The sequence below is a fragment of the Cherax quadricarinatus genome, unplaced genomic scaffold (assembly GCF_038502225.1).
Source record: "Cherax quadricarinatus isolate ZL_2023a unplaced genomic scaffold, ASM3850222v1 Contig139, whole genome shotgun sequence".
NCBI lineage: Eukaryota > Metazoa > Arthropoda > Malacostraca > Decapoda > Parastacidae > Cherax > Cherax quadricarinatus.
In genome coordinates this window covers 146,832-171,573 of record NW_027195165.1, presented here as the reverse complement: position 1 = coordinate 171,573, position 24,742 = coordinate 146,832, and the positions used below count along the sequence as shown (strand labels likewise).

The following is a 24,742-nucleotide window of genomic DNA, read 5'->3' as shown; positions in this document are numbered from 1 at the left end:
ATAGTTCTACTGTCTCCTAATTATGTCCTGGAATTTGTATTGATAAAGCCACTGGATGGCGAAACTAATATAATAAAGATACCCAGATGTTGCACATAAATAACAGTGTGACTTTGTCAATGGTCCAAGTCGGACCGAAACGTCGTCGTAAGCTTCTCTCTTTTATGTGCGGGTTACTTGTGTATGTTGCACATATCTTAACTTTTATCTTGTTGGTATTGTATACTTTTCTTGCACAACATTTTTTCAGTGGTGTATTTCACACTTGATAATGCTGACACAACCAGGATCACTAATACAAAATACTTCCTTTCAGTATACTATATTATATTTATATAATACATGACATATACAGTAAACGCTTCATAATACGATCCAATAACTGTTAATAAACACTCAGAAGAGGCACTTTAAGAGCAAACACTAACATACATAATATACTATATATATATATATATATATATATATATATATATATATATATATATATATATATATATATATATATATATATATATATATATATATATATATATATACATTCATACATTATATATATACACACACACACACACAATCTATACATATATATACATACATATGTTTTATCCTGGGTGAAATAATAAAGGGAGTAAGGCATGTATACACATACACACACATACATGCATACACATAAGGGAAATCGGTCTGACGACACTGGAGGACAGGAGGGTCAGGGGAGACATGATAACGACATACAAAATACTGCGCGGAATAGACAAGGTGGACAGAGACAGGATGTTCCAGACATGTGACACAGAAACAAGAGGTCACAATTGGAAGTTGAAGACTCAGATGAATCAAAAGGATGTTGGGAAGTATTTCTTCAGTCATAGAGTAGTCAGGCCGTGGAATAGTCTAGAAAGTGACGTAGTAGAGGCGGGAACCATACATAGTTTTAAGACGAGGTATGATAAAGCTCATGGAGCAGGGAGAGAGAGGACCTAGTAGCAACCAGGGAAGAGGCGGGGCCAGGAGCTATAACTTGACCCCTGCAACCACAAATAGGTGAGTACACACACACACAGCATGTAAGAACGGTTAAAATAAACATTAACATCTCCCTCAAGGTTAATAATGATGACATAAGATGATGAGTGTCACTTGAAGGTCACTAAGGCAAGACCTTTATTCTACTACCTTTACACCACACCGGACCTTTATTCAATACAAGTGTCCCTGACTTCTTGCAGAGGCTTGGTCCTCTCACACTTACCTCGCTAATACGACACTTTGCTTTACAGCGCTTCGCTAATACACGTTACTAGCACTGTGCTCATGGCAGTTAGTACAGCGTCTCCTCACTTAGCAACGTACTCGTTTACCGACGGCTCGGACTTATGACGGGCTCTCTGACCAGTATGCATACCTAAATAATGTATATTAGAGCTAATTTCCTATATTCTTAATGAAGAATTTGTTTACCAATGTGGTCTCAGGAATGCAACTCCGTCATTAGGTGAGGAGACGCTGTAATTTATACAAGGGAAGGTGTTACTAGTACCTTGCTGCCAGAATTTAGTAATTTATGCAAGGGAAGGTGTTACTAGTACCTTGCTGCCAGAATTTAGTAATTTATACAAGGGAAGGTGTTACTAGTACCTTGCTATCAGAATTTAGTAATTTATACAAGGGAAGGTGTTACTAGCACCTTGCTGCCAGAATTTAGTAATTTATACAAGGGAAGGTGTTACTAGTACCTTGCTGCCAGAATTTAGTAATTTATACAAGGGAAGGTGTTACTAGCACCTTGCTGCCAGTATTTTAGTTACCTCTTATGACACATCTGACTTACTGGGGAAGGATTCTAACCCACTTTCCATGGAAGTGGAAAATGGAATATTATATACACATGTATTAATAAATCTGCAATGGGTACACTTGTATCTTATAAAGCACTGTGGTTAATTTATTACACAGTACAGTGGTACCTCAGGATGCGAACAGCTCAGAACTCGAACAATTACGTAAGTGCTTTTGTAAGTGTATTTTTGGGAGTCTGAAACGGATTAAACTAATTTACATTATTCCTTATGGGAACAAATTAGTTCGGAATCGGCACTCAAACAGCCTTTTGGAACAAATTAAGTTCGTATCCCGAGGTACCACTGTATGTGTTCTCTCTCTGCTAAAACCTTAATATAGCAGCTCCCATATAACATTTTGGATTTTCTTCTTCAGTGACCTGGCCGTGTCCCACCGACAAAGGGCGATACAAAAAGAAAAACAAAAATTTTTTCTTTTTAAACTTGGTAATGCATTTTGGATATATGGCAGAAATGTTTAACCAAGAAGTATTTAATACAAATGACTAGGTCCCCTGTACCAAGACTGTCAGTGGTAGTATGTCTGATAGTCTCACCATACAACAGACCAAGTCTACTGTATAAGATTTTGTCTGTCAGGGGAAATATACATGTCCAACAACCCCTCCATACAATAGACTTCGTGTCATTGGGTATTTTGCTAAACCGAGGTCTCACTACAGGTGCTTCTTGACTTAGAATGGGGTTACATTCCGATGAACTCAGCACGAGTTAAAAACATCGTAAGTAGAACACGAATACGATATGATAAATGGGTAAATGAATAACTATCACTGAAGAAATAAACAAATAATTACTTTAACTAAATATCGGTAATGAAAAGTAAATAAACGAATACAAGTTATGGACTCGTCACCTTCATGCCGAGTAATTAAGTTTCATCTCCAAAGGAATTCTTGCTACACCATCGTAAAGTCAAAATATCGTAAGTCAAGGATCACCTGTCCTTGCAACTCTCTCAACTTACTAACAAAATTAAAACACAAGAGGGTACCAACTTACATATACCAAACGCTACACACATCTCCACTTACAAACATTACATACAAACCAATCCAAGATGTACAACTATTGAGCTATAGTACAAATGTGTGAAACATAACCATTCTCTGTAATAAATAGTTGACCCTCGAATTTAGTCGTGCCTTTTCTGTATGCAAAACTATTTTTATTATCTACAAAATGTATTTTTTGTTAATATTTTTGGGTGTCTGGAATGGTTTAAATGGATTTACATTATTTCCTCTGGGAAATATTAACAAAAAATACATTTTATAGATAATAAAAATAGTTTTGCATACAGAAAAGGCAGGACTAAATTCGAGGGTCCACTGTATATACAAACAACTCGTCTGTACGTGTATATGGAATGGTCGGTATTACCAACAAATATGCTAGAGAGATACTCGCTCTAGAAAAAATTTATTACGTCCGTCTCCCCTCTGAGCAAAGCAAAATACAATAAAATACAATACTGTAGCCTCATTTATAAAGTTATTCTATAATAGTATTGCAGTTTTGGTGCAAATGCATTTGAAAAATTGCATTCAAAATCAAATACCGCATACGTGACGGCTTCTCAAAATGCTGTTCAGTTTTTGTTGAACTCTTTCAGTCACTTACGGAGCTCTATAAGAGAGTTTACTGTACTTTATATCCACATGATATAGTATATAGCTTTTACTAAACTGGACGACATTTAATGATATATGTGGACAGTGACTGTTTATGTGGCGCGCTCTAGCCTTTATCCAGAGGGGAAACTTCTAGAATAGATCTACCCAGGGGAAACATCTATAATAGATCTACCCAGGCGGAATGTCTATAATAGATCTACCCAGGGAACGTCTATAATAGATTACTCAGGGGGAATGTCTATAATAGATCTACCCAGGGGAAACATCTATAAAAGATCTACCCAGGCGGAATGTCTATAATAGATCTACCCAGGCGGAATGTCTATAATAGATCTACCCAGGGGGAATGTCTATAATAGATCTACCCAGGCGGAATGTCTATAATAGATCTACCCAGGGGGAATGTCTATAATAGATCTACCCAGGGAACGTCTATAATAGATTACTCAGGGGGAATGTCTATAATAGATCTACCCAGGGGAAACATCTATAAAAGATCTACCCAGGCGGAATGTCTATAATAGATCTACCCAGGGGAAACATCTATAAAAGATCTACCCAGGCGGAATGTCTATAATAGATCTACCCAGGCGGAATGTCTATAATAGATCTACCCAGGGGGAATGTCTATAATAGATCTACCCAGGCGGAATGTCTATAATAGATCTACCCAGGCGGAATGTCTATAATAGATCTACCCAGGGGGAATGTCTATAATAGATCTACCCAGGGGGAATGTCTATAATAGATCTACCCAGGCGGAATGTCTATAATAGATCTACCCAGGGGGAGCATCTATAATAGATCTACCCAGGGGGAATGTCTATAATAGATCTACCCAGGCGGAATGTCTATAATAGATCTACCCAGGGGGAGCATCTATAATAGATCTACCCAGGGGGAACATCTATAATAGATCTACCCAGGGGGAGCATCTATAATAGATCTTCCCAGGGGGAACATCTATAATAGATCTACCCAGGGGGAACGTCTATAATAGATTACTCAGGGGGAATGTCTATAATAGATCTACCCAGGGGGAGCATCTATAATAGATCTTCCCAGGGGGAACATCTATAATAGATCTACCCAGGGGGAACGTCTATAATAGATTACTCAGGGGGAATGCCTATAATAGATCTACCAAGGGGGAACATCTATAATAGATCTACCCAGGGGGAACATCTATAATAGATCTACCCAGGGGGAGCATCTATAATAGATCTTCCCAGGGGGAACATCTATAATAGATCTACCCAGGGGGAACGTCTATAATAGATTACTCAGGGGGAATGTCTATAATAGATCTACCCAGGGGGAGCATCTATAATAGATCTTCCCAGGGGGAACATCTATAATAGATCTACCCAGGGGGAACATCTATAATAGATCTACCCAGGGGGAACGTCTATAATAGATTACTCAGGGGGAATGCCTATAATAGATCTACCAAGGGGGAACATCTATAATAGATCTACCCAGGGGGAACATCTATAATAGATCTACCCAGGGGGAACATATATAATAGATCTACCCAGGGGGAATGTCTATAATAGATCTACCCAGGGGGAACATCTATAATAGATCTACCCAGGGGGAACATCTATAATAGATCTACCCAGGGGGAACATCTATAATAGATCTACCCAGGGGGAACATCTATAATAGATCTACCCAGGGGGAACATCTATAATAGATCTACCCAGGGGGAACATCTATAATAGATCTACCCAGGGGGAACATCTATAATAGATCTACCCAGGGGGAACATCTATAATAGATCTACCAAGGGGAATGTCTATAATAGATCTACCCAGGGGGAATGTCTATAATAGATCTACCCAGGGGGAACATCTATAATAGATCTACCAAGGGGAACATCTATAATAGATCTACCCAGGGGGAACATATATAATAGATCTACCCAGGGGGAATGTCTATAATAGATCTACCCAGGGGGAATGCCTATAATATATCTACCAAGGGGGAACATCTATAATAGATCTACCCAGGGGGAACGTCTATAATAGATCTACCCAGGGGGAACATCTATAATAGATCTACCCAGGGGGAATGTCTATAATAGATCTACCCAGGCGGAATGTCTATAATAGATCTACCCAGGGGGAATGTCTATAATAGATCTACCCAGGGGGAACATCTATAATAGATCTACCCAGGGGGAATGTCTATAATAGATCTACCCAGGGGGAACATCTATAATAGATCTACCCAGGGGGAATGCCTATAATAGATCTACCCAGGGGGAGCATCTATAATAGATCTACCCAGGGGGAACATCTATAATAGATCTACCCAGGGGGAACATCTATAATAGATCTACCCAGGGGGAATGCCTATAATAGATCTACCCAGGGGGAATGCCTATAATAGATCTACCAAGGGGGAACATCTATAATAGATCTACCCAGGGGGAACGTCTATAATAGATTACTCAGGGGGAATGTCTATAATAGATCTACCCAGGGGGAACATATATAATAGATTTTCCCAGGGGGAATGTCTATAATAGATCTACCCAGGGGGAAAGTCTATAATAGATCTACCCAGGGGGAACGTAAAATAAAACTTATATCCTTTCAATTTCCGCTCCCTCGGAGTCAACTTAATACTGTACGATCAATTTGCACGACACAACTTTCAAGGGGATGATAGGTAATACCTTGTAGCTGAAGGGTTTTTGATCCAAGGAGTTGAATCTACCCCCTCCCACTCCCCGGATCAAACCTGATGACTTTCCACTCTCCAGACACAACGCGTACCATACACGTTTATCGTTTCCCCATAAATAATAACAATTATAATAATCTGCAAGAACCTCTGCCTATTGGAATACAACTTTAATCAAAATTTTTTTAGGCCTATTAAAATTAAAGGTAAACAAGAAGCAACATTAAAAATCCTTTGTTATAAAAATTATACAACTATAGAAAAAAATCAACTCTATTTTAATACATTAAATTTATACAATTTATACAGTATAGGTGATGTATAATTCATAAAATTTACAAAATGAATTATTTTTGTATTTCCATTCATTGAAAAAGTGATTAAAGCTAATAAAACATTTATTTTTCACTAGTATAAATTTAAGTTTGACAAAAGTAGACGTCAGTCTATCTGAAAAGAGAGAAAAATTTATTATTAGCAAATTTATTGATTAGCAAAACAAGTCCACTGTGTAGTGGACCTGTTTTGCTAATCAGTGGCTTTCTTCAGTCCAATACTAGTTGAAGATCAGAAGTTTGAGGTTATCAATCCCTCAGGCTGGAGTTGAGGGATTGATCAGTGTTGATTGATGGACTGATCATGTTGATGCCAAGATGAGGGACTGTTTACCTCAAACTCCTTCTGATCTTCAACTATTCTTCTCCATATCAGACTGAAGAAGCCAGTGGATGGCAAAACATTTCCACAATAAAGATATCAAGTATCTAATATATCTAAGTCATCAACTTGTCAATTCTCAGAGCCAGTTATCAACACTACTTAGTGTTGTCACTCGTGCAACTGTCTAAATGCAAAAGTCTGCAATTGACTAGTGAATTGCATTCTTGGTATTTTGCCTCCATGGATAACACTCTTTGTCTGCACAGACTCGGCGCTCCGCTCACCTTTTCCCCTTATCAATTTTATGGTTGATTTTGTCTTTCACAGACCCGTCCGCCGACAACTCCACTCCCAAATACAGTAAATCGTTGACTTATAAACACGTTAAGAATCTTGTGTATTGTGTATATTATTATTATTATTATGAGCGTGTTAGATAGGAGTGAATGGAGACGAATGATACTTGGGACCTGACGATCTGTTGGAGTGTGAGCAGGGTAATATTTAGTGAAGGGATTCAGGGAAACCGGTTATTTTCATATAGTCGGACTTGAGTCCTGGAAATGGGAAGTACAATGCCTGCACTTTAAAGGAGGGGTTTGGGATATTGGCAGTTTGGAGGGATATGTTGTGTATCTTTATACGTATATGCTTCTAAACTGTTGTATTCTGAGCACCTCTGCAAAAGCAGTGATAATGTGCGAGTGTGGTGAATGATGATAAAAGTATTTTCTTTTTGGGGATTTTCTTTCTTTTTTGGGTCACCCTGCCTCGGTGGGAGACGACCGACTTGTTGAAAAAAAAAAAAAAAAATTATTATGGTATAAACCTTGGTAATAAATACCGACAAGTTGGTTTCGAAAGACACGTAAGCAAACACTGACATATTTATTAGAAAACGTTTCGGTCCTGGAACCTTGATCAAGGTTCCAGGACCGAAACGTTTTCTAATAAATATGTCATAGTGTTTTCTTACGTGTCTTTCTAAACCATGATATTATTATACACAGTACAGACGGCCCCCAACATGTAAGTCGAGGTCTTACTGTATCTCACCACCTTCATTTCCTCCATTGTATCTGATATCTTGTCACTTCCTAAATTTTATGTTACTCTCAAGGGGGGTCTAGTTGGAAAAATTTAGATTAAGAAAGGAATTGCAATATATTTCCAGCCATCTTGCAGAGTGCAGGCACTGTACTTCCCATCTCCAGAGTGCAGGTACTGTATGTACTTCCCACCTCCAGAGTGCAGGTACTGTATGTACTTCCCACCTCCAGAGTGCAGGCACTGTACTTCCCACCACCAGAGTGCAGGCATTGTACTTCCCACCTCCAGAGTGCAGGCACTGTACTTCCCACCACCAGAGTGCAGGCACTGTACTTCCCACCACCAGAGTGCAGGCACTGTACTTCCCACCTCCAGAGTGCAGGCACTGTACTTCCCACCACCAGAGGGCAGGCACTGTACTTCCCACCACCAGAGTGCAGGCACTGTACTTCCCACCACCAGAGGGCAGGCACTGTACTTCCCACCTCCAGAGTGCAGGCACTGTACTTCCCACCACCAGAGTGCAGGCACTGTACTTCCCACCTCCAGAGTGCAGGCACTGTACTTCCCACCACCAGAGTGCAGGCACTGTACTTCCCACCACCAGAGTGCAGGCACTGTACTTCCCACCACCAGAGTGCAGGCACTGTACTTCCCACCACCAGAGTGCAGGCATTGTACTTCCCACCTCCAGAGTGCAGGCACTGTACTTCCCACCACCAGAGTGCAGGCACTGTACTTCCCACCACCAGAGTGCAGGCACTGTACTTCCTACCACCAGAGTGCAGGCACTGTACTTCCCACCACCAGAGTGCAGGCACTGTACTTCCCACCACCAGAGTGCAGGCACTGTACTTCCCACCACCAGAGTGCAGGCACTGTACTTCCCACCACCAGAGTGCAGGCATTGTACTTCCCACCACCAGAGTGCAGGCACTGTACTTCCCACCACCAGAGTGCAGGCACTGTACTTCCCACCACCAGAGTGCAGGCACTGTACTTCCCACCTCCAGAGTGCAGGCACTGTACTTCCCACCTCCAGAGTGCAGGCACTGTACTTCCCACCTCCAGAGTGCAGGCACTGTACTTCCCACCACCAGAGTGCAGGCACTGTACTTCCCACCTCCAGAGTGCAGGCACTGTACTTCCTACCACCAGAGTGCAGGCACTGTACTTCCCACCTCCAGAGTGCAGGTACTGTACTTCCCACCACCAGAGTGCAGGCACTGTACTTCCTACCTCCAGAGTGCAGGCACTGTACTTCCCACCTCCAGAGTGCAGGTACTGTACTTCCCACCACCAGAGTGCAGGCACTGTACTTCCTACCACCAGAGTGCAGGCACTGTACTTCCTACCTCCAGAGTGCAGGCACTGTACTTCCCACCTCCAGAGTGCAGGTACTGTACTTCCCACCACCAGAGTGCAGGCACTGTACTTCCTACCACCAGAGTGCAGGCACTGTACTTCCTACCACCAGAGTGCAGGCACTGTACTTCCCACCACCAGAGTGCAGGCACTGTACTTCCCACCACCAGAGTGCAGGCACTGTACTTCCTACCACCAGAGTGCAGGCACTGTACTTCCTACCACCAGAGTGCAGGCACTGTACTTCCTACCACCAGAGTGCAGGCACTGTACTTCCCACCACCAGAGTGCAGGCACTGTACTTCCCACCACCAGAGTGCAGGCACTGTACTTCCCACCACCAGAGTGCAGGCACTGTACTTCCCACCACCAGAGTGCAGGCACTGTACTTCCCACCACCAGAGTGCAGGCACTGTACTTCCCACCACCAGAGTGCAGGCACTGTACTTCCTACCACCAGAGTGCAGGCACTGTACTTCCCACCCCCAGAGTGCAGGCACTGTACTTCCCACCACCAGAGTGCAGGCACTGTACTTCCCACCACCAGAGTGCAGGCACTGTACTTCCCACCACCAGAGTGCAGGCACTGTACTTCCCACCACCAGAGTGCAGGCACTGTACTTCCCACCACCAGAGTGCAGGCACTGTACTTCCCACCACCAGAGTGCAGGCACTGTACTTCCCACCACCAGAGTGCAGGCACTGTACTTCCCACCACCAGAGTGCAGGCACTGTACTTCCCACCACCAGAGTGCAGGCACTGTACTTCCCACCACCAGAGTGCAGGCACTGTACTTCCCACCACCAGAGTGCAGGCACTGTACTTCCCACCACCAGAGTGCAGGCACTGTACTTCCCACCACCAGAGTGCAGGCACTGTACTTCCCACCTCCAGAGTGCAGGCACTGTACTTCCCACCACCAGAGTGCAGGCACTGTACTTCCCACCACCAGAGTGCAGGCACTGTACTTCCCACCACCAGAGTGCAGGCACTGTACTTCCCACCACCAGAGTGCAGGCACTGTACTTCCCACCACCAGAGTGCAGGCACTGTACTTCCCACCTCCAGAGTGCAGGCACTGTACTTCCCACCACCAGAGTGCAGGCACTGTACTTCCCACCTCCAGAGTGCAGGCACTGTACTTCCCACCACCAGAGTGCAGGCACTGTACTTCCCACCACCAGAGTGCAGGCACTGTACTTCCCACCACCAGAGTGCAGGCACTGTACTTCCCACCACCAGAGTGCAGGCACTGTACTTCCCACCACCAGAGTGCAGGCACTGTACTTCCCACCACCAGAGTGCAGGCACTGTACTTCCCACCACCAGAGTGCAGGCACTGTACTTCCCACCACCAGAGTGCAGGCACTGTACTTCCCACCACCAGAGTGCAGGCACTGTACTTCCCACCACCAGAGTGCAGGCACTGTACTTCCCACCACCAGAGTGCAGGCACTGTACTTCCCACCACCAGAGTGCAGGCACTGTACTTCCCACCACCAGAGTGCAGGCACTGTACTTCCCACCACCAGAGTGCAGGCACTGTACTTCCCACCACCAGAGTGCAGGCACTGTACTTCCCACCACCAGAGTGCAGGCACTGTACTTCCCACCACCAGAGTGCAGGCACTGTACTTCCCACCACCAGAGTGCAGGCACTGTACTTCCCACCACCAGAGTGCAGGCACTGTACTTCCCACCACCAGAGTGCAGGCACTGTACTTCCCACCACCAGAGTGCAGGCACTGTACTTCCCACCACCAGAGTGCAGGCACTGTACTTCCCACCACCAGAGTGCAGGCACTGTACTTCCCACCACCAGAGTGCAGGCACTGTACTTCCCACCACCAGAGTGCAGGCACTGTACTTCCCACCACCAGAGTGCAGGCACTGTACTTCCCACCACCAGAGTGCAGGCACTGTACTTCCCACCACCAGAGTGCAGGCACTGTACTTCCCACCACCAGAGTGCAGGCACTGTACTTTCCACCACCAGAGTGCAGGCACTGTACTTCCCACCACCAGAGTGCAGGCACTGTACTTCCCACCACCAGAGTGCAGGCACTGTACTTCCCACCTCCAGAGTGCAGGTACTGTACTTCCCACCACCAGAGTGCAGGCACTGTACTTCCCACCTCCAGAGTGCAGGCACTGTACTTCCCACCACCAGAGTGCAGGCACTGTACTTCCCACCACCAGAGTGCAGGCACTGTACTTCCCACCACCAGAGTGCAGGCACTGTACTTCCCACCACCAGAGTGCAGGCACTGTACTTCCCACCACCAGAGTGCAGGCACTGTACTTCCCACCTCCAGAGTGCAGGCACTGTACTTCCCACCACCAGAGTGCAGGCACTGTACTTCCCACCACCAGAGTGCAGGCACTGTACTTCCCACCACCAGAGTGCAGGCACTGTACTTCCCACCACCAGAGTGCAGGCACTGTACTTCCCACCACCAGAGTGCAGGCACTGTACTTCCCACCACCAGAGTGCAGGCACTGTACTTCCCACCACCAGAGTGCAGGCACTGTACTTCCCACCACCAGAGTGCAGGCACTGTACTTCCCACCACCAGAGTGCAGGCACTGTACTTCCCACCTCCAGAGTGCAGGCACTGTACTTCCCACCTCCAGGATTCAAGTTCAGCTAACCTGAATCCCTTCATAAATGTTACTTTACTCACACTTCAACAACACTTACGTTTCAGTATATATACTTGCTCTATGCATCTATCCTTCATTAAGTTTCCTCATTACTCCACAATTCCTAAATTTTGTCCATACTGATTTGTAGCAGTTTTCACATTTGGAAAATTTAATACCATTGGATCAAAAATAAAACAATGAAAAAAGTGCTACGGTATCTTATTTTTTTTTTAACAAGTCGGCGGTCTCCCACCGAGGCAGGGTGATCAGTGCTTAAAATAGATACAAAAACCTATGTGTTTTGCAGGCCTATGCACACAACTTACAGGCACTCTACTGATGCTACAGCTCTTGGGTCTCCTCTAGAAGTGAGAGTGGCACAGCAGAGGCAGCAAGGTGGCTCTGGCTGGGACTACCAATGATGTACGGTGCGATGCACACGTGTGCGTACATCCCGATGCACTCGATGATCCAGTCATGAGCCACGCACACTTTCTTGTATTTGTCCAGCAGTTCTGAAACATTATTATTATTATTATTAAATCAGGGTACAGGTGAAAGTCGATTTTTTTTTTCAATGAACCGGCTGTATCCCACCGAGGGATACAGCCGGTTCATTGGAAAAAAATATTTTTGTTTTTCTTTTCACATTACTAAATGTAAAACAAAATAACAAAAGCTTTTCTTTTTACATTTAGTAATTTACACAGGTGTTACTAGCACCTTATTGCCAGCATCTTGATCACCTCTTGCAACATGCAAGATTTACGTACGAACGATTCATCTATAATTGATGTCCAATTTATGGGTCGGATGCACACTATATAAATAAACATTATTAAAGACAAAGATTTACACAGACAGATATATATATATATTGAAAGACTTCTAACTTTCAACATTCAATGTAAAGATATCTTAACTGAAACCTAAACAGAACATGTTTGAGAATACTTTAAACGTTCTGTGACTAGTAAGCTACAGCAACAAATCTAAATCAATCTCTACATTCTGTAACTAGTAACCTTCAAAACACTAGTAAGCTACAATAATGAATCTAAAACTACATACATTAGTTCCCCGTATCCGTGGGGATGCGTTCCAACACTTACCGTGGATGACCGAAACCGTGGACAGTAGCGAACCTTGTATATAACTTGTTTTTCGTTAACATACATGCCTATGATAAAGTTTAATTAATAAATTACACACAATAACTGGAGAATTATGACTTTATTCACTGATGGGAAGCACTTCAAGGCTTCTCTTAGACTTTGAACAACTGTCACCATCACTACTTTTGTGCTTCGGGGACACTGTAAACCTTGGTTAACCGAAACCATGGCAACCAGACCTGTGGATACAGTGGCCCTACTGTATGGCAACCAGACCTGTGGATACAGTGGCCCTACTGTATGGCAACCAGACCTGTGGATACAGTGGCCCTACTGTATGGCAACCAGACCTGTGGATACAGTGGCCCTACTGTATGGCAACCAGACCTGTGGATACAGTGGCCCTACTGTATGGCAACCAGACCTGTGGATACAGTGGCCCTACTGTATGGCAACCAGACCTGTGGATACAGTGGCCCTACTGTATGGCAACCAGACCTGTGGATACAGTGGCCCTACTGTATGGCAACCAGACCTGTGGATACAGTGGCCCTACTGTATGGCAACCAGACCTGTGGATACAGTGGCCCTACTGTATGGCAACCAGACCTGTGGATACAGTGGCCCTACTGTATGGCAACCAGACCTGTGGATACAGTGGCCCTACTGTATGGCAACCAGACCTGTGGATACAGTGGCCCTACTGTATAAACTAAAATATTTTTGGAACTAGTAACCTTCAAAATGGAACAAAAATATTTGAAAACAGTTCAACACTCTGCAACTAATAAGATAAAAACTGAATTGGAAAAAAATCTTTATTAAGCACTAAATACAGTGGAACCCTGGTACTCGAACTTTATTCATTCCAGAAGGCTGTTCAAGTGCCAATCCGTTTGAGTGTTGAATGAATTCTTCCCAACCAATTTTCTGTTTGACTCAAGAAATCGTAATGACACGATTGCAAATAAACCATACCCCCGGCCGGGATTGAACCCGCTGGAGATTCGTCTGTAAAAACTTGCATTTGTGGTCACAGAGGTGCCTGTGCTAACCTTCCTATGGTGTAGAAATATACCAAGTTGGATGAATCTTATTGTGGCTAGCTGGTCTAGTGGCTAACGCGACGGGCTGAGTTTTGAGACTATGACCGCGGGTTCAATCCCAGCCGGGGGTATGGTTTAAATTTCTGTTTGTTTGGCTGTTATCACTAATCTTTGTAGGCCCCACGGTTACTTAGTTATACAAGTAATATACACCAAAAAATACGAAGAAACACAAAAAAGTTTACAGCTAAGTTATGGCAGGTTGTGTTTGTCTGGTCGAGTGCCGAGCTTTGTTCGAGTAGGGAGCTGTTCCAGTACCAAGGTTCCACCATATTTTTGTAATTACTAACCTTGAGGATTGTGATCACTATCAGTCTGGACCACAACAAGCTTCACTGACTGCTTATTCTTACTAAACTTGACTGGAGACTCCACAACTTGAGCACCACACAACTGGATCAGTTCCTTATGGGTGAAGAAATAATTCAATAATAAGCAATGTAGTCAAGGTCCAAAATTCTGAATTAATAAAAGATATATAGAGAAGTTCCCCCATATCTGTAGATGATATGTTCCAAGACCTACCGTGGATGCCGGAAACCGTGGATAATAGCGAACACTATACACAAGTCATTTTTCGTTTACGTACATTTTTTTTTTTAACACGTCAGCCGTTTCCCACCGAGGCAGGGTGACCCAAAAAGAAAGAAAAAACTTTCATCATCATTTAACACTTTCACCATCACTCATACATAATGACTAACTTTCATCATCATTTAACACTTTCACCATCACTCATATATAATGACTGTCTTTGCAGAGGCGCTCAGGTACGACACGTGTAGATGTCACTCCAAACAGCCACATATATACTTACCTATGATAAAATTTAATTAATAAATTACACACAATAACTGGAGAATTATCACTTTTTCACTTGTGCACTCTGGTGCCATTATTAAGCAAAATTAAGGGGTATTTCCTAGCCAGGTTAAACCACAGAAACCAAGTCCATGGATACTGGGGTTCCACTGTATAGTATATATTATTTGAATGCACTGGTTGTCTCCCACTGAGGCAGGGTGACCAAATTTTTTTTTTTTTTTACACTTAGCAATTTATACAGGGAAAGGGGTTACTAGCACCTTGCTGCCAGCATTTTGGTTGCCCATCAGGGACTATCAGTCCCTGCTGGACTGATCAAGTCCACAGCGGACAAAATGTAGTCTTGATTAATGCCACAAACTACATATTGTGCCTTATCAAAAAAGCACTGCTAGGTTCGTAGAGGAGTAAGTATCGTACCTTCAGTTGTTCTAGGGTCACCTCAACACACGGAGGCTTGACGTAAAATTCGTAATCGTTAAAGAGCTGCAGGGGTTTAGTGCGACTTCTGTGAGGTCCAGGAGCCCCGGTACAATCCAGTACTTCATAGTCCTCCTGCAGGTAACATTAAAATTACTGCTAAGCTTCTGACCTTTGTAAATAAATAAAAAATTATTTCTTTTCTGCAGTACAGTAAGTCCTCGACTTACTGTACTGTGTAGGTTATCATTATATCATACGGTAAGTCCTCGACTTACTGCATTGTGTAGGTTATCATTATATCATACGGTAAGTCCTCGACTTACTGTATTGTGTAGGTTATTATTATTGTGTATACTATCATTATTCAGGTCCCCAACGTGTTTGTAAGTTGAGCACTTAATGTATACAGGTCAGTAATCCCACTTAACCGAACATCAATGAATCAGTATCAAGTACAATATTTCTACAAGTACATGCAGTGCTGTATGACTCTTACGAGTTTAGCACTTAGTTACGATCACAATAATAACCTACAAGTACACGGTAAAACTTATACAGACCATAGCTGACACCAATGACATACTATATAAAAAGTCCCCCTGGTTATACAAAATATTTTGGGCAACAGTATTAATACACTTAAAATTGTACTATTGTTCACTTAACTAACTCTCCTTTTTGTACATTTAACCCTTAAACGGTCCAAACAGATCGACGTTCAAATTCGTACTGCTGCAAAAGTAGATCTACGTTTTTTTACATATTTTCAAAAAAAAAAAAAAAAAAAAAAAAAAAAAAAAAAAAAAAAAAAAAAAAAAAAAAAAAAAAAAAAAAAAAAAGTAGATAAAAGTTTTTTTTACACATTTTCAAATGTAAAACAAGAAAGAAGATCTACATTTTTTTACATGCTTTCAAATGTTGAAAAAACGTATACAGTGGACCCCCGCATAACGATCACCTCCGAATGTGACCAATTATGTAAGTGTATTTATGTAAGTGCGTTTGTATGTGTATGTTTGGGGGTCTGAAATGGACTAATCTACTTCACAATATTCCTTATGGGAACAAATTCGGTCAGTACTGGCACCTGAACATACTTCTGGAATGAAAAAATATTGTTAACCAGGGGTCCACTGTATATACGTTTGGACCATTTAAGGGTTAAAAACTAGTGATAAACCATACCACGGGCGGGACTGAACCCGCGGTCAGAGAGTCTCAAAACTCCAGACCGTCGTGTTAGCCACTGGACCAGCTAGCCACAATAAGATTCGTCCAACTAGGTTCAATCCCGCCCGTGGTATGGTTTGTTTGCAATCGTGTCATTACGATTTTGTGAGTCATACTAGTGATATACAGTGGACCCCCGCATAACGATTACCTCCGAATGCGACCAATTATGTAAGTGTATTTATGTAAGTGCGTTTGTATGTGTATGTTTGGGGGTCTGAAATGGACTAATCTACTTCACAATATTCCTTATGGGAGCAAATTCGGTCAGTACTGGCACCTGAACATACTTCTGGAGTGAAAAAATATCGTTAACCGGGGGTCCACTGTATTACCTGTATAATGCAGGAAAGAAATACAGTTTCTGTATTACACGTATGTATTTCCTGTCTGCAATTTACAGGTAATGTAATTTGCATTTTTTTAAAATGCATCAGCCATCTCCCACCATGGAAAGGTGACCAGAGAAAGAAGAAACACTTCCACCATCACTCACTCCATCACTGCCTTACCAGAGGCATGCAGATACTATTGCTTAAATACTACTTAACAACTAGACATGGGATATTAAGTAGTTTTAAATGAGTGTAAATCAAAAGTAATTCTGAGATGATATACTCATCTCTGTGAGATGATATACTCATCTCCATGAGATGATGCTCATCTCTGTGAGATGATATACTCACCTCTGTGAGATGCTGTGAGATGATATACTCATCTTTGGGAGACAATATACTCACTTCTGTGAGATGATATACTCATCTCTGTGAGATGATGCTCATCTCTGTGAGATGATGCTCATCTCTGTGAGATGATATACTCATCTCTGTGAGATGATGCTCATCTCTGTGAGATGATATACTCATCTCTGTGAGATGATATACTCACCTCTGTGAGATGATATACTCATTTTTGGGAGATGATATACTCACTTCTGGGAGAAGTTTGTGAGTGGAGAGTGAGTCCAGTACCCACTGGTGAGTAATAACCCAGCACCCGGCCGCTACCCCATACAGGAACTTCAGTGTCCGCTGGGCCGAGCGATCCGGCCCAGTCTTCACCACGACATGAGTGATGTCTCGGCCCCACGACCTCCTAACAGATGATCCGCTGGCTCCTAATTTCCTCACTAGGTCCTCCACTTTACCCATTTCCAGACCAGAGAGACCAGTGCAGACCACTTGAGGTGGACCACCAAGACCACTGTGTATTCTTCTGGCCACCACAGACCTGAAACGTTATAGATTTATAGTGTTTAAGTTGAGGATTTTGTGTATTGTGAATATTGTACACTGATTCAGGTCCCCAATGTGTTTGTAAGTTGAAGACTTCCTGTATCGTCAGGGAAAACAACACTAACCTCGGCGTTACAGTGCAAGTGCTACTCGGCGGTAATTTGGGTTCCGTTGATTCGGTGAGGTCAGGAAAACTGGAGAAGAGTTCCTCGGACTCGTCGCCGCTGTCACTTGATGGGCTCTGGGGAGGCACCACATCGCTTTTGGTACTAGCCTCGCCTACAGAAAATATAAAAGCCATGCCACTTACTGGAACATTATCATTTTTATTACTACACTTCCAGGACTTGAGTCCTGGAAATGGGAAGTACAATGCCTGCACTTTAAAGGAGGGGTTTGGGATATTGGCAGTTTGGAGGGATATGTTGTGTATCTCTATACGTATATGCTTCTAAACTGTTATATTCTGAGCACCTCTGCAAAAGCAGTGATAATGTGTGAGTGTGGTGAAAGTGTTGAATGATGATGAAAGTATTTTCTTTTTGGGGATTTTCTTTCTTTTTTTTTTGGGTCACCCTGCCTCGGTGGGAGACGACCGAAAAGTAGAAAAAAAAAAAAAAAAAAAATTATTATTACAATTAGGTAGTAGGTTGGTAGACAGCAACCTCCCAGGGAGGTACTACCATCCTGTGGTAGTAGGTTGGTAGACAGCAACCACCCAGGGAGGTACTACCATCCTGTGGTAGTAGGTTGGTAGACAGCAACCTCCCAGGGAGGTACTACCATCCTGTGGTAGTAGGTTGGTAGACAACAACCACCCAGGGAGGTACTACCATCCTGTGGTAGTAGGTTGGTAGACAGCAACCTCCCAGGGAGGTACTACCGTCCTGTGGTAGTAGGTTGGTAGACAACAACCACCCAGGGAGGTACTACCATCCTGTGGTAGTAGGTTGGTAGACAGCAACCACCCAGGGAGGTACTACCATCCTGTGGTAGTAGGTTGGTAGACAGCAACCACCCAGGGAGGTACTACCATCCTGTGGTAGTAGGTTGGTAGACAGCAACCACCCAGGGAGGTACTACCATCCTGTGGTAGTAGGTTGGTAGACAGCAACCACCCAGGGAGGTACTAGCTAAGTTTGTATGGAAAGAAGAACATGAGTTGGCTCACGAAAAATTAAAGGCTGAGCTTACAAGTGAGCCGGTATTAGTGGTCCTTGATTTTTCCAGAGACTTTGAGATACATACAGACGCTTCAGCAGTTGCAATAGGAGGTTGCCTAATGCAAAGAGACAAGGAAAATAACCCACACCCAGTAGCGTATTTTAGCAGAAAGATTAAAGGACCGGAAGTCAGGTATGCATCACTGATAAAGAAGCCTTGGCAGTGGTAGAAAGTGTGAGATACTTTGAACCGTATGTATTTCAGCGCCATTTTAAAATAATAACAGATCACAGGGCATTGGTGCACATATTTAAAAAGAAAACTCGCTGTCCTAGGATGTCTAGATGGGGTTACGAACTGTCAGCACACTCGTACCAGATTCTTTATAAACCAGGAGCCTCACACCATGTACCAGACATATTGAGTAGGAATGTAGCAGCAATAAATGTTGATGTTAATATTGAGAATGTGAGGGATGGGAGGTTTTCTTTTAGTTCCTAGAAATGGGATAATGATTGGTCCTGGTTGCAATTCCTGCCTTGTCATGAATGGTCACGGTAGGGTGCAAGGAAAATGCGACATTGTGGTCGTGTAATGGTTCAGTTGCAAGTACTTGAAGGAGTAATACCCGCTGGAGCTGTTTTCTACGCCAGGAAAACCTTACGAGGTTCGGCTCAATGGTTAATTAGCGAGGGTGACTACAGGAGCTAGTTTATTTCTAGTAGAGTACAGGAAGGCACTGGAGCCTGATATTTAGTTTTAAGGAGACATGACGGATAAGGAGGTTTCGCACCAGAGTCATTGTTATTCGTTTCTTGTGCTAGAATTTATTAAACCTACTGATCTGTGTGAATTCATATTATTTGCTATTGTATTGTAATAGAATAAAAGGGTTAGGATTAAAATAGTCTAATAACTTAGGACAAATTGTCCTAGTTCCCAGATATTTTAAATTGGGGGAGAAAGGGGGATGTGATGCAGTTCAGATGGGCTTGTGAGGTCTCTAGGGAGACCTAATTATATGGTCACAGTTAACGGTAAAACAAATGATAGGCGACACATAGAAATTAATATTTGGTTTTGATAGCAAAAACCGACCAGTCGTAAAGCACGTGAGCCGCGTTTAATGATAAACGCTAAACCGCTGCCACCATGTGAGACCTCTACCCACTCTACCTGAGGTATCCTAGCGAGTGAGCACGTCTCCTGTATATCCCAGTGCTTAACAGAATAGGGAATAGCATATGAAGGTACTAATAAAAATGGGAACTATGGCTATAGTTTACTTAATAACATAAAAGGGCTAGAATACAACATATCCTGAAGGAAATTTACACAATATAACAATTGACCTATGAGACTTATTACCAGGGGGAAGGGTAGATGCTATCAGTAACACGGACTAGTACTCACTCTTAATTCACCGACCAGCTGACCCGAGATTCCCAATGCGTGGTCCACTACACACGCGGCTGTCCAGAGATCTCGCTCCCCAGACCTGTCACCAACAACCTCTTTGCCCCGCTGTTCCCTGGGCTTATATCGTTGTCAAAGTACCCCCTCCCCAATTGTGTATGTACCAGGTGTTACAACCTGACGCCGAGGTCTGACACCGTTAAGAACAAAAGACCTCAGACATGGGCTTGACTACCCGACATTTGCTAAGGCAGGTGTGACCATATAATTAGGTCTCCCTAGAGACCTCACAAGCCCATCTGAACTGCATCACACGTCCTGTGGTAGTAGGTTGGTAGACAGCAACCACCCAGGGAGGTACTACCATCCTGTGGTAGTAGGTTAGTAGACAACAACCACCCAGGGAGGTACTACCATCCTGTGGTAGTAGGTTGGTAGACAGCAACCTCCCAGGGAGGTACTACCGTCCTGTGGTAGTAGGTTGGTAGACAGCAACCACCCAGGGAGGTACTACCGTCCTGTGGTAGTAGGTTGGTAGACAGCAACCTCCCAGGGAGGTACTACCATCCTGTGGTAGTAGGTTGGTAGACAGCAACCACCCAGGGAGGTACTACCGTCCTGTGGTAGTAGGTTGGTAGACAGCAACCTCCCAGGGAGGTACTACCATCCTGTGGTAGTAGGTTGGTAGACAGCAACCACCCAGGGAGGTACTACCGTCCTGTGGTAGTCGGTTGGTAGACAGCAACCACCCAGGGAGGTACTACCATCCTGTGGTAGTAGGTTGATAGACAACAACCACCCAGGGATGTACTACTGTCCTGTGGTAGTAGGTTGGTAGACAGCAACCACCCAGGGAAGTACTACCGTCCTGTGGTAGTAGGTTGGTAGACACCAACTACCCTGGGAGGTACTACCGTCCTGTGGTAGTAGGTTGGTAGACAGCAACCTCCCAGGGAGGTACTACCGTCCTGTGGTAGTAGGTTGGTAGACAGCAACCACCCAGGGAGGTACTACCATCCTGTGGTAGTAGGTTGGTAGACAGCAACCACCCAGGGAGGTACTACCATCCTGTGGTAGTAGGTTGGTAGACAACAACCACCCAGGGAGGTACTACTGTCCTGTGGTAGTAGGTTGGTAGACAGCAACCACCCAGAGAGGTACTACCGTCCTGTGGTAGTAGGTTGGTATACAGCAACCACCCAGGGAGGTACTACCGTCCTGTGGTAGTAGGTTGGTAGACAGCAACCACTCAGGGAGGTACTACCGTCCTGTGGTAGTAGGTTGGTAGACAGCAACCACCCAGGGAGGTACTACCGTCCTGTGGTAGTAGGTTGGTAGACAGCAACCACCCAGGGAGGTACTACCGTCCTGTGGTAGTAGGTTGGTAGACAGCAACCACCCAGGGAGGTACTACCATCCTGTGGTAGTAGGTTGGTAGACAACAACCACCCAGGGAGGTACTACTGTCCTGTGGTAGTAGGCTGGAAGACAGCAACCACCCAGGGAGGTACTACCGTCCTGTGGTAGTAGGTTGGTAGACAGCAACCTCCCAGGGAGGTACTACTGTCCTGTGGTAGTAGGTTGGTAGACAACAACCACCCAGGGAGGTACTACCATCCTGTGGTAGTAGGTTGGTAGACAGCAACCACCCAGGGAGGTACTACTGTCCTGTGGTAGTAGGTTGGTAGATAGCAACCACCCAGGGAGATACTACCGTCCTGTGGTAGTAGGTTGGTAGACAGCAACCACCCAGGGAGGTACTACCATCCTGTGGTAGTAGGTTGGTAGACAGCAACCTCCCAGGGAGGTACTACTGTCCTGTGGTAGTAGGTTGGTAGACAGCAACCACCCAGGGAGGTACTACCGTCCTGTGGTAGTAGGCTGGTAGACAGCAACCATCCAGGGAGGTACTACCATCCTGTGGTAGTAGGTTGGTACACAACAACCGCCCAGGGAGGTACTACCATCCTGTGGTAGTAGGTTGGTAGACAGCAACCACCCAGGGAGGTACTACCATCCTGTGGTAGTAGGTTGGTAGACAACAACCACCCAGGGAGGTACTACTGTCCTGCCAAGTGAGTGTAAAACGAAAGCCTGTAATTGTTTTACATGATGGTAGGATTGCTGGTGTCCTTTTTTCTGTCTCATAAACATGCAAGATTTCAGGTACATCTTGCTACTTCTACTTACACTTAGGTCACACTACACATACATGTACAAACATATATATACACACCTCTCTGGGTTTTCTTCTATTTTCTTTCTAGTTCTTGTTCTTGTTTATTTCCTCTTATCTCCATGGGGAAGTGGAACAGAATTCTTCCTCCATAAGCCATGCGTGTTGTAATATTTCCCATAAGAAATAATGTAAATCCAATTAATCCGTTCCAAACACCCAGGAGGCAGTGGAGATATTATGTCTGAGGGAAATGTATGGTGTGAAATTATGTAGAGAATTTGGAGCTTGGTTCAGTGGTTAGCACACTTGCCTGCTAGTCTTAGCACTGGCTTACCATGGGTTTGAACCCTCCATGCTGTTTACAATTGTGCCATTACAATTTCTTGAGATATTTCACACTCTGTTGTTTATTTTTTAACACACCCGTCATCTCTCACCAAGGTAAGGTGACCCAAAAAGAAACACTTTCACCATCATTCACACTACTACTGCCTTGCCAGAGGCACGTAGATACAACAGCTTATATATTTCTGAAAACAGCAAATATCCCAAACCCATCCTTCAGAGTGCAGGCATTGTACTTCCCACCTCCAGGACTCAAGTCCGACTAACGGGTTTCCCTGAATCCCTTCACAAAATATTACCCTGCTCGCACTCCAACAGCTCATCAAGTCCCAAAAACTATGTAAAATGTGCCTACTGAACATTCAGTCAATTATATAACTGAAAATTTGGTATCCCAGGCTAAGAGAAAGTCTATACAATATAATCTATACATATAATTCTTTTTTTTAATTAACACATCGGCAGTTTCCCACCAAAATAGAGTGACCCGAAAAAGAAAAACTTTCATCATCATTCACTCCATCACTGTCTTGCCTGAGGCATGCTTACACTACAGTTATAAAACTGCAACATTATTGTATAATCTATACAATATAAACTATACAATATAATCTATACAATACAATCTATATAATACAATCTATACAATATAATCTATACAACATAAGATAATTTATCCACCTCACCTGCTTCAGCAGCATTCTTCTTGACCATTGCTGCCTCCAGCTCTCGGACCCTGGCCTTCAGCATTTCAACCTCATCCTGTTGAGGACAGAGCATATTATAAACAAGTAGGGGATTATACAGCGTCAGGGGAGAGGGAGGTAGCAAAGTTCAACTGAGGGGAGAGGGAGGGAGGAGGAGAGGAGAGGGGAGAGAGAAGAGAGGAAAGCGAGGTCCAGATCCCTCGTTGCTTAAAAAACAAAGAGGTGAGATACGAAGTTAACAGTGAACAATTACCAATTAAAATGAGAGAAGAGTTAAATATTCTGGTCACATCTAATACCAACAAGTTAGAACTAATACCAACAAATACAATCCCACTTCATAGTCACTATATTCAAATGAAAATACAGAACGTAACATTATATTCATGGGTAAGTGCTAAACTCGTAGGGTTGACACAGTGGCTGGGGGACGGAAATATTCAGGCTAACCAGTCAAGTGGTACATGTAGAAGTAGTACCTTGACTTGCTGTTGCTTCTGAGTACTGACTGCTTCACTCTGGGAAGAGTATGCACTACTGTGGCTAACATTATCCACTTCGTCCTCATCCTCCGCTTCACAATCCTCTGCTTCACCATCCTTCACTTCACTATCCACATCTTCGTCTGTACAGGAAAAACAACAATAAATAGGGAAAATATAAAAAATATTAATACCCATTATTACTGATTTTTATCTTCTGCACAAGACAATTTTTTTTAGCCTCATTTGCTGTGTCAGGATGGCATAAAGAGGAAAATACATTCACCATCAATCATTCAGTGACTGTCTTTCAGGAATGTGATGACACCATGGTTCAGATGGCCCTCTGAACTATAACATTCTCAATCATCCTTCAGAGTACAGGCACTGTATTTCCCAACTCCAGAAGTGTAACATCCTCACTCATCCTACAGAATACAGGCACTGTACTAGTGTACTTCCCACCTCCATAACTGTAACATCCTCACTCATTCTTTAGAGTACTGGCAATGTACTTCCTACTTCCAGAACAGTAACATCCTCACTCATCCTTCAGAGTACAGGTACTGTACTTCCCACCTCCAGAACTGTACTCAATCC

At 43.6% G+C, this 24,742-nt stretch overlaps 1 protein-coding gene and 1 long non-coding RNA gene across 2 annotated transcripts in view; both read right to left on the bottom strand.

Moving 5' to 3' along the window:
• Positions 1 to 306: 306 nt before the first annotated feature.
• Positions 307 to 4,135, bottom strand: LOC138851222 (uncharacterized). Its single transcript, XR_011391076.1, has 2 exons — positions 1,740 to 4,135; positions 307 to 1,543 (listed from the first exon to the last, which is right to left on the bottom strand). It is a non-coding gene; the product is annotated as an uncharacterized lncRNA (long non-coding RNA).
• Positions 4,136 to 5,850: 1,715 nt separating this feature from the next.
• LOC138851221 (uncharacterized) overlaps positions 5,851 to 24,742 on the bottom strand; it is a 35,750-nt gene continuing 16,858 nt past the window's right edge. Inside the window, 8 exon segments of the mRNA XM_070080083.1 lie at positions 5,851 to 6,643; positions 12,242 to 12,430; positions 14,427 to 14,541; positions 15,382 to 15,516; positions 17,547 to 17,844; positions 17,975 to 18,128; positions 23,640 to 23,715; positions 24,140 to 24,285. Coding sequence (XP_069936184.1) covers positions 12,258 to 12,430; positions 14,427 to 14,541; positions 15,382 to 15,516; positions 17,547 to 17,844; positions 17,975 to 18,128; positions 23,640 to 23,715; positions 24,140 to 24,285 — 1,097 coding nt within the window. The 3' untranslated portion in view covers positions 5,851 to 6,643; positions 12,242 to 12,257.